This window comes from Camellia sinensis, chromosome 13 (genome assembly GCF_055761805.1).
Source record: "Camellia sinensis isolate YWXY chromosome 13, ASM5576180v1, whole genome shotgun sequence".
In the NCBI taxonomy this organism is placed as follows: domain Eukaryota; kingdom Viridiplantae; phylum Streptophyta; class Magnoliopsida; order Ericales; family Theaceae; genus Camellia; species Camellia sinensis.
The window spans coordinates 46,105,001-46,115,728 of record NC_138973.1 but is presented as its reverse complement, the minus strand read 5'-3'; the positions used below and the strand labels follow the sequence as shown (position 1 = coordinate 46,115,728).

The 10,728-nt window shown below is 37.4% G+C and overlaps 1 protein-coding gene across 1 annotated transcript in view; it reads left to right on the top strand.

Annotated features, from left to right (window-relative positions):
- Positions 1-1,660: 1,660 nt before the first annotated feature.
- The window catches only part of LOC114298527 (SUPPRESSOR OF ABI3-5), a 24,061-nt gene continuing 14,993 nt past the window's right edge, over positions 1,661-10,728 (top strand). Inside the window, 13 exon segments of the mRNA XM_082902152.1 lie at positions 1,661-1,709; positions 1,712-1,722; positions 1,924-1,964; positions 2,271-3,030; positions 3,119-3,190; positions 3,284-3,376; positions 3,458-3,537; positions 4,194-4,350; positions 4,937-5,021; positions 5,100-5,191; positions 5,376-5,444; positions 7,091-7,270; positions 8,916-9,171. Coding sequence (XP_082758278.1) covers positions 1,676-1,709; positions 1,712-1,722; positions 1,924-1,964; positions 2,271-3,030; positions 3,119-3,190; positions 3,284-3,376; positions 3,458-3,537; positions 4,194-4,350; positions 4,937-5,021; positions 5,100-5,191; positions 5,376-5,444; positions 7,091-7,270; positions 8,916-9,171 — 1,930 coding nt within the window. The 5' untranslated portion in view covers positions 1,661-1,675.

The window sequence follows — 10,728 nt, the reverse complement described above, 5'->3', positions numbered from 1 at the left end:
GGAGTAGGTGAGGTGGTAGTGGTGTAGTGGGTTAGGTTTAGTGGAGTAGGTTTAAGTGGGTGAAGTAGGTGGAGAGTAGGTGGATTTTAACAAAATGCTTATAGAAGATGAGTTGATTAGAAGAGGCTGCTGTCTGCTGATTGCTATAGTGTGTTATATCTGCAAGATTGATGGAGAATCCCTGGATTGTATTCTTCATTCTGTTGCAGGGGTTATACTCAGTTTAGTGTTTGTGTTAAGTGGTAGTTAGAGATGAGTACAAGAAAAATAGCTTGGAAAAGCAGCTCTGATGTGCTGTAAAAAATAAAAAAGGATAGACAATGATAGATGGTTATATACATTACCTGTAGTGCATGCGGCCCTGTTCTTGCTTCCATAATTTTTTTGAGACAAGTTTTTTACTAATATAAATTGTTCTTTAGAATACTCATGATTGACTGATTTACATCACAAGATCGAGTGCTCAATTGGTCACATGGTGTGTTTTTGATATTGTAGCACAAGAACCACCACATTATTTTCCCAATTGAATGATTTTATAAGATGAGTTGCGATTGAATGTATTTAGATTAGATTATAGAAGAGAGGAATAGGTGTATGCTCCATTAATGTTGAGGGGTTGTGATGCTGTGTATTTATTCCTTCCATCTATATGTTAGCAGCTACATTGTATTTGATTATGCTTCTACAGCTGGTGGATCATATAAAAGATCATGCTTTTTCTTCAATCACATATATGGATCTGTAAACATTCCTTAAATAGGATTACAGGGTTTGTTGTTCATGTTGTATTTGATCATTAGATGGGGGACCATGATGTGATGTCTACACAGTAGATAGAAAATGTTTAAAATCTTGATGAATGGATGATTATACATTTTTAGAAATACTAGTGGAATGATTAGAATTTCGAAGACACGAGAAATTAATACTTTCTAATTTTGCTTTTTAATTATATGTTGTTGATTTCGTTTATAATTCTGAAATAGTGTAAGCATCACACTTTAATGTTACGTTTTAATGGTTATTTCATGTGCGTGCACTTCATATGTATATAATGTAATATTTTCTCAGGTGGCTATGGTATGCATATTCTTTTATAAGTACCATTGATGGTTTTCTATATTTTTTGCATTTTGCAACTGTGGAATTTTAATACTAATTGAGTCAGTTTTTGTGAGATAGTTAAATGAAATGACATATAGGCTAAAGTAAGTTTTACAGCCTAGCATTGGTTTAGGCTCCCATGCTGCCATAATTGTTCTGGTGAAAGGGTGTGTGGCTCATTGGTGCTGGCACTCCTTTCGTGCTACAATGTTCATTCTGAATGTTGTCCGGGCTTGCATTCATCCAGAGTAGACCTGATCGAGATTGTTTAGCCTCAATTCATCCCGCGGATGATGTATTGATTTATAATTTGATGGTTTTTGCTATCAAGGCCATTTAATTTTTGTGTCAAGAGAGTTTGTAGAAGGATGTTTGTGGGAGGAATTTGATATTTGAGAAGTCCAGTAAAAGGAGAGGCCAAGTTATGAGGATTGCTTCTCAGTTCACAGTGGATAACTATATCTGTTTGTGCATCCATTACAGGAAAGGTTTCAGACATCCGCTCCTGAAATTCTGAACGATCATCAAGAGCTTTTCAGGGGGGTAACACTTTCAGCTCTTGCAAGAGATGGATCCTGGTCACTATGGTCTTCGGCAAGGATGGAAAATAACAGCGTAATTGTGGTTTCCTTTTTAATCACTATATTGGATGATTTACAAGAATTAGGGCTCATGTGATTGTCCATTTTTTCCTGGCATTTCATCCTTAAAGAACAATGAGAGAGAGCCATGGGACAGTGAGGATATGGAATGGATTTGCCTACTTCATACCATCATTATTAGTTGCTGACATAGCTTATTCTCTTGAATCCACAGGCTTTGGAAGGGTATGGTGCAGTCCATGAGCCAGACTTCTGGTGAGTGCTGACTGATGCTTGGTGCTAGGGTAATTTACCTGCTCATGGGTAAAGAGCTTATTTAAAATGCCGGTTTACATATTTTATCGTGCAATGTATTGGTATAAATCCCACATTTCGTGCAAACATGCAGCAGACCTCTTATTAATTTGTGATGGTTGTGTTTTTCTTGTTCATATGCATGCTAAATGAAATGTGATAGTGACCTTTCAATTCTTACTACTTGTTCTATATTCTACACATTTTGTTATATCATTTTTTTTTTCTTCTCCTCCTGTTTGGTTCTTGCTTATGTTCTTTTGGCAGGGTTGATGGTTCATACGAAGATAGGAGGTTTATTGATGAGAGATTCTCAAGGGATAATATCTACTCCAGGAATGCCTTCCACCGGGATATACTGGAGAGGGAGAACTATCCAACTCCTCCACCTGCAGGTGGTCTATGGTCTCAATCAAGGAGGAGAAGTTACGAAGAAGAATATTCATTTAAGAGGGACTCTAGGCGACATGAGAAGCCATACGCCGATTCATATCATGAAATGGATGCTTTCCATGAAGCTGACAAGTATCACGAAATTGATACATTTCAGGAATATGATAAGTTTCGGGATGGCTATCGTAGTATTGACAACTACCATCATCATAGATATGACAGGCCTGCTAGATATGGGGGATGTGATCGTAATGATTATGCATATGATGATTATGACTACAGATCTCGGATTTCCTATCAAAGCCAGGAGGATAGCCGTGAGAGAGATTATGATTATGGCAGGCATAGTTATGATTCCGATTATGATAGAGGTAGTAGGAGAGACAGTAGTTGGAGCCGTGAATCTCGTGAACGAGATCATGACAAGAGATGTTTGAGCCGGGGTAGAGATAGGAGTCCACATAGAAGTCATGAGCGTTCTCGGTCTTGTGGACGTGATGATTGCCCCAGGTCAAGGTCTCCTCGGAGTCAAAGTCATGGTTGGAGTCATCGAGAGGACAGTTATGATGATTCTGGATATGAGAGGAGTGAGAAGCGAAGGGATCATGAACGTCACCATGAGCATTACTCTGTGGTATGCTTGTGTAATGGTGGATATTCTTATTCAAATATTTCACTATTGTTAATTCAATGGGTTAAGTGTCAGTGCTGTTTTCTTGCAGGCCCCATCTGCTACTGTTGTTGTGAAGGGTCTCTCACAGAAGACAACTGAGGAAGATTTATACCAGATCCTTGTACTTTTCTACTCAATATTTTTAATTACCTCATTTGTTAATTCTTGCAGTCTACCACATTGGCTACATCTCATTAATTTTTACCATCAACAGGCTGAATGGGGACCACTTCGCCATGTCTGCGTGATCAAAGAACGCAATGCGGGCATCTCTCGTGGCTTTGCTTTTATTGATTTCCCTTCTGTGGTATCAATTAAGCATATCATGTCAACATTTGATAATTTGGCTTTATGAAAGGCACATGTGAGCTAAATTGTTGTGAAACAGGGAGTTGCACGTGCAGTGATGGATAAACTTGGAGATGAAGGTCTTGTTGTGGATGGTAGGAAGCTGTTCTTCGAGTACAGGTATAAGCATTTTTAATGCAAGTTTGGTACACTTTTTTTGGTGCATCGGAGGCCATAGCCTGGGGATGGGAAATTGAACACTTTTTTGTTACACTTTCATTAATTTTAATGCATGGTCCTCTTCTGAGCACTGTTATAGTAGTTGTCTATAACTACTATATAGTGAAAGCGCACTAATATGTTCATTATGTTAATTTTAATGCATGGTCCTCTTCATGTATGCACTCACACAATTTTTACTTTCTAAAGGGATTGAAACACATTAGGCAGTGAACCATATAATTTTCGTAAGTGTTCAATAACTATATAGTGAAAGCACATTAGGCAGTGAAGCACATTATGCTTTGCTTTTGCATTGTCCAATTACTGAGTTCCAGTGCTTTCATCTTATCGGATTTGAATCATATGTTACTGTCTCAGTGTTTTAGGCGTTGTATTATTCTTTCTTAGCTCTTTAGAAAGATTCTTCATGGCAGATAGTGTGGGTGAGATTTGGACCATATCTTATTCAACTTCCGTTATGAACTTTTGTTTGAGATTTTTGTTAGTTTTGTTCTTCTATGCAACCAAAATGTTCCACTAATTTATCTGTAGCTTTAAGCTGTCACATATGAATTCTGTTTTTTATTACAATGTGCAACTCTGTCATGTTGCAGTAGTAGGCCAACTGGGGGGACAAGTGGACCATCATTTGGACCAGATAATGCGTTAAAATCTGGTCATGGTAACCATAAAAGTATCACAGTACCATCTGATTGGATGTGCACCATCTGTGGCTGCGTAAATTTTGCACGGCGAACATCCTGCTTTCAGGTTTGTTCTTTATTTCCCCCCCTCTATGGCACTTTTTGCATCTATTCTCTTCTTCCTGCTGCTGCTCTCTCTCTCTCTCTCTCTCTCCCCCTTGTCATTTTATCAAAAAGGTGTATCATTTTTGTGGACCTAAACCTCATTATATTTGGTCTAGTGCTTAGTGGCTTGTAGTTGGTGCCTTCTGCATCAGTTTTATTGTAGTACAACTATATATGAATCTGCTTTGTAGTTATTCACTGGAGGTAGATAGATTAAATCTGCTATTCTGCTGTACATGCTTGATCTATAAATAGAAATTTGGTTCATCTGGACATATGTGCATTAATTAAATGAGACTAACATTTTCAGTTAATACAAAAACTGTTATTTTTTTAATTATGTTTTATCCAACTAAGTGTTTTTACATTGCGACTCTGAGAGTGATGTTTTGGTTGCGGCAGAGGCTCTTGTAATATGTATATCTGATATTTTACATTAAGCTGGTCTATTTTCTTCCCTCTTTGGCTGTCTATTTCTCATGTTCTATTTAACAATTAACTATGAATTATACTAAATCGGTGGGTTTTCTTTCCCTCTTTGGAAACAGTGTAATGAGCCACGAACAGCTGATGCCCTACCAGCAGATGTGGCATCGTCAAATCCTACAACAGTGGGGAAGAAAGGGGAGGCAGGTTAGTTTTTCTGATGCTTTCACTTGGTGTGCATTAGGATCATGGGTAGGAGATTTTGCTAAGTTGACATTTCATCAGGTCCTACCCATGTCTTGGTTGTCCGTGGGTTGGATGAAAGTGCTGATGAAGAAATGCTTCGTTATGAGTTTTCCAAACATGCTCCAATTAAGGTAAAACATGCTGGATTTGTTATATAGGTTACTGAAATATAAATAAACCGAAAGTCCGTAACGACTAAGGGACGATAGATATATAAATATGTATTATTTACTTATATATAAGGTACTGAAATGTAAATGACTATGCTGTATTTCGTTCAAATCTGCTGAAGTTATACATATTTTAAAACTGCAGGATCTTCGTCTGGTTAGAGACAAATTTACTCATGTTTCAAGGGGATTTGCCTTTTTACATTTTCATACGGTATGTGTATTTTTAGTTGTCGATTCAGTTGAATGCTGACCTGAGTAAATGTATTTGTACACATTGGTTTATGGGTGATGTATAAATATGTGGCATGATGGCAACCAGAGATTGGGATGGAATTCTACCAATATTTGGATTAACATCAATCAGTGCATGCTTCAAACTTATTAAATAACTAAATTTATCCATGGTAGACTTGTCTATAGACTATAGATCACTCTGATAAGTTTTAATTTTTATCGCATAAGATAGATTTATTTTACTAGTACAAAAACAAGGGTGCCACCCTATTATAGATGCACATGCCAAACAAAATAAAATTGACAGACCTTACAATCCTATGCATGCCAAATGTGTGTAGTCTGCCCCGTACAAGTATATCGAATTCATCATCAAGTTTCTATATGCTCTTCAAATTTTAAACGGCCCAATGGAATGGTTTAGATTCCCCAAAACACACCATATCACATTTCAAAAAAATCTTCTCTTCACCTTGTGAAATGGCTCTTAGCACCCTTCAAATGGTTTTGTGTTCCTTTCTCCTCAACTACTTGACGTTAAGCAAAGGAGCTGTGTCTTTCTCTGTCTTCATCCTCCTATATTCCACTCCATGCCTCCAACTATGTAGGTTGGATGCTAATTGTGGGAACACCCAAGTAACTCCAAACATGGAAGAAATACCTAAATCTCCTTAGCGACACTATAATGAATAATTGGTGATTGTCTCCCTTGTGCTTTGTACATAAAACATCAATTTGGAGTGTTGTGCTTTTGTAAATCAAAATTGGTGAGAATCTTCTTATGTGCAATAGTTCACCCAAAAAAATGGCCACCTTAGACCGAATTCCCTTCTTTTAAGAGAATAGTTGTAAGTGCCCATCAACTATTTTATAACAATTGTAAAAGAGAGATCCCGCACAGCCCCGACAGATCCAAGTAAAGTGCAACTGAGTTTTTCTTGTCCATTGCAATCCTGTCTAGAGCTGGAGCTAGCAATTTGAAGTCCCACAGCAAGTATCATGCTGAAAGCTGACTTTGACACTCTTTTACAACAAACTAATGAGTTTTTATGCTTGTATTATTGTATGCCATGAAGATTTCCCCTATGTTCTGCTATTGATGAATGCACATCATGTGTTGATTTGCATTAGTGTTTAACGTAGAATTGTGGCAAAGAATGAGAACTGTTGAGGGGCATAATTTATGTGTATTTTTTCTTGATAACCATGTAATGGGCTTGTGGTAAATTAAGGAATTCCCATTTCTAGAGTTTCAGATATTAGTTACCAAGTCTACCACAATGACCCAGCACAAAGACTATATGATATTTCATTTTTGCTCTCAAAATGTCACTTGATTTTGTCACGCTGATTTGATTTTGATTAGACAAATGGGACTGCTTAGCTGATTTATGAGTTGCAACGGGGCTCACTATAAAAACTATGTAAGATGCAAACTGCAATTATAAAGGCATTGTGGTCATCTCAATCTTTGTGCTTTTTATTTTTGTCGTATTTTTTTCCACTCTTAATAAAAGTTAGGTTTTTATAAATATAAATATTTTTTTATCATGTTATTGTTTGTTGAAACATATTGATATTCATGCTCAAACTATGGTTTTTATGTGTTTTCTTGTTCTCCAGGTTGAGGATGCTACCAAAGCTCTTGGAGCAACAAACGGGACAACTCTAGAAAAGAATGAACAGATTCTGCGAGTAGCATATGCAAAAAGCATTCTTGGACTGGGATCAGGGCCATCAGGATCTTCTCAGTCAAGCAGTCTTGCGGCTGCCGCAATTGAGGCAGCAGCTTTTGCTCAACAGGTAGGCATGTATTGTTTCATTTTTATTATAAATGTATAGTGGTCTATTCTATACTAAATATGCTAGTGTGGCCATTTTGGATGTTCACTTCTTGGTTATATGTATATACACTGCCATCATGTTGCAACCTGCTCTTTTCTGCTCTCTAGTGCTAGTTAACTTGATCTTATGATATGTAGCACCAGGGGCGGAGGGAGGGAGAGGGGTTTGTGGCCCCTTCAAGGTTCTGAAAATTTTCATTTGTACATATGTATGCTATTTCTAATTTTTATTTTATTTTTCATATTACATGATAGCCCACCAAATTCAATGTAGCACTCCCAAAAAATTTGTGAAGTCTACATTGTATAAGCGTTGGCTTTCAAAATTTAGTAACTCATATAGTGGTCTCAAACATTTACAATAATATTATGATAGGCATATTTTCTTACGATGTTTTGTTTACCATCTTATGTATCAATTCTACATTAGTATTAAGCAGGAATGGCTAAGGTGATAAACAAATTGTGATAAAAAAATTTTTGATCATCCTGACATTAAGATCCCCTGAACTATTAGCAAATATCACCTTACCGCTTATCTATAAATTCATACATTTTGACCCCCTCAATTGTAAAAACTGTACAAATATTGTTTAATTGAGATTAATCTCTTATAATTTTATTAGTTCAATTGGCCTCTATTAAGTAATATTCAATAATGATTTAATCAAATAAAATTCATGTCGATCCATTAACAGCTCGGCGAGATCTGCCGTATGACTTCCTATGGAGGAATCTTGGCTCTGCCCCTGCGTAGTATCATATACGTTGCAGGATACACTTTGTGCTTGTTCTTGGATTTTTCATAGTTTATTGGTCTTGTTTGGTGTAGCTGTTAGAACAGATTATAAATTATAGCTTAACAGATTATAGATTATGACTTTAATCAGAAAATGTTAATCTGTTTGGTGTAGCTGTTGGATTATAGATTTAAGTTGCTGAGTAGTGTTTGTTAAATAAGCTGTGAAGTAGTTTTTTCAATTAACTTTTATTTTTTATTATTCACTATTTGTCAACATTTCTCATAAAAAATAATAATAATATTTTATAGTCCATTTGGTTCCTTTTCTATTTTAAAAAAAATAAAAAATAAAAAAAAATCTAAGAGTATCACCGTGAATTAACATGTCCACAGCATAAGCTGATAATCAGAAGCAAGGGGTGAGCAGCTTCTCAGAATCAACTTTTTTGACTTAAAATAAGTTGTTAGAATCAAAAGCTGTTTGAAATAAGTTTAACCAAACAATCCAAAATAACTTTTTAAAAGCTAGAAGCCATAAGTTGGCTCAAAAAAGTTCCACCAAACACCCCCATTCATCCCATTCTTTATCCCTGCTATCTAGAAAACCACTGTGGTCCTTTTGCTGATCTGAAGCTGAAGTGTCATGTAATTTAAGGAGAGGATTCATTGCAATGGTAACTCAGGAAGCAAGCACTTTGAATGCTCATGATTGCTTCCAAAGACACGCACACGTGTATGCACACATGCACGCATTCTACCTGGCTGGTCTTTTCTTATTTTCTTGTATTGGTTAGATGCAATTAGTCTGTATTATTGACGAACCTGATTGAATAAATACATTCCCTCCGTTCAATCCTTGTAGTATGATGCTGTTGGATGGGCACCAAAGGAATATAATCCAGACAATAAGCAGCCCTCTGGTGGACAGGAGCCAAGTGGTGGAGAGGTTGCAGGTCCAAAGGATGCTTCTTCATTACAATCTGGCTTTGTTTGGGATGAAGCATCTGGCTATTATTATGATGCTTCTTCTTCTTCATTACAATCTGGCTTTGTTTGGGATGAAGCATCTGGCTATTATTATGATGCTTCTTCTGGATTCTATTATGATGGAAATACAGGTATTTATTTATTTGGAAGTTGCCTTTTAGTTGTTGTTTTCCTCATTGTTACTATAAAAGCTGTCTCTTGATTTTATGTTTATGCATAATGTAGGCAAATGTTGCAAGTGTTGGATCATGTGGGCCATAGCCCCCATGATATCTGTAAAAATAAATTGATAAAGAGAGAATAAAATTGTATGTATTATTGATTGATATATTGTTATGTTTACAATGATTCTTATATATAGGAGAGAGGATGTGGGAAGAGAATAAGTGAGTGTGTAGTAGGTATGGAGTAGGTGAGGAGTAGGTGGAGAGTAGGTGAAGTAGGTGAGTGTGTAGTAGGTGGTAGTGGTAGGTGTGTAGTAGGTGAATTTTAACAGCCCCCCGCAAACTCAAGGGGGATAGGAATTAACCAACTTGAGTTTGGAGAGAATAACAAAACAAGAAAATACATAAAAATAAAAGAGGATAGGAGACATTGTATGGTCGTGTCAGACCATTGGTGAAGACACTGGATGGTGGTGTCATAACGTTGTAGAGGACACTGTATGGGGGTGTCATAACGTTGTAGAGGACACTGTATGGTGGTGTCATAACGGTGTAGAGGACACTGGATGGCGGTGTCAGACCGATGTAGAAGACAGTTTATGGGGTCATGTCGGACCGTTGTAGCAGACAGTTTACAGGGTCATGTCGGACCGTTGTAGCAGACACTTTTGTGACAGTTGTTGTGACAGTTTACGGAGTCTTGCTGGACCCTTGTAGAAACTAACCGGAATCAATGTCGGGACAGTTTACTGAGTCTTGTCAGACCCATGAAGGAGCTAACCGGAATCAATGTCGGGACAGTTTACAGAGTCTTGTCGGACCCATGAAGGAGCTAACCGGAATCAATGTCGGGACAGTTTACAGAGTCTTGTCGGACCCCTAAAAAGTCGCACCCTCAAAAGGTGTGCCCAATCTGTCAAAAGGCGTGCCATCAAAAGGCGTGCCCAATCCATAAAAAGGCGTGCCATCAAAAGTTGCGCCCTCAAAAGGTGTGCCCAATCTATCAAAAGGCGTGCCCAATCCATAAAAAGGCGTGCCATCAAAAGGCGTACCATCAAAAGGCGCGCCCATGTTGTTGTCTAGCGCCGAGCGGCGCATGATGCGCGTGTATGCCTCTTCATCATGGTCTTTATAAACCGAAGCGGAGGCTGAGGCTGAGGCAGAGACAAAAAACTGCTAAAAAATGAAAGCTGGAGGAAACTACTTTATTTTCAATACAATACCTTGAATTGTACAATATGCCCTATTATATAAACTGTAACCAGCAGCTAACTTAAGGAAATACAATTCTACAATAAAGGAATATACAAGAATCATGGTAATCACTATTGACCACCAGCACCATCCTTCTGTACATACCTAAAATAGGATACCTAAAATAGGACTGTCAATAATCATTCCTTAATTATAGGGATTACATATGACTCCTAAACTGTAGGGATTTCCACACTCCCCCTCAAGTTGGATCATAGATGTTGATCATATCCAACTTGCCAATGAAATCCTCAAACAGTTGCCGAGATA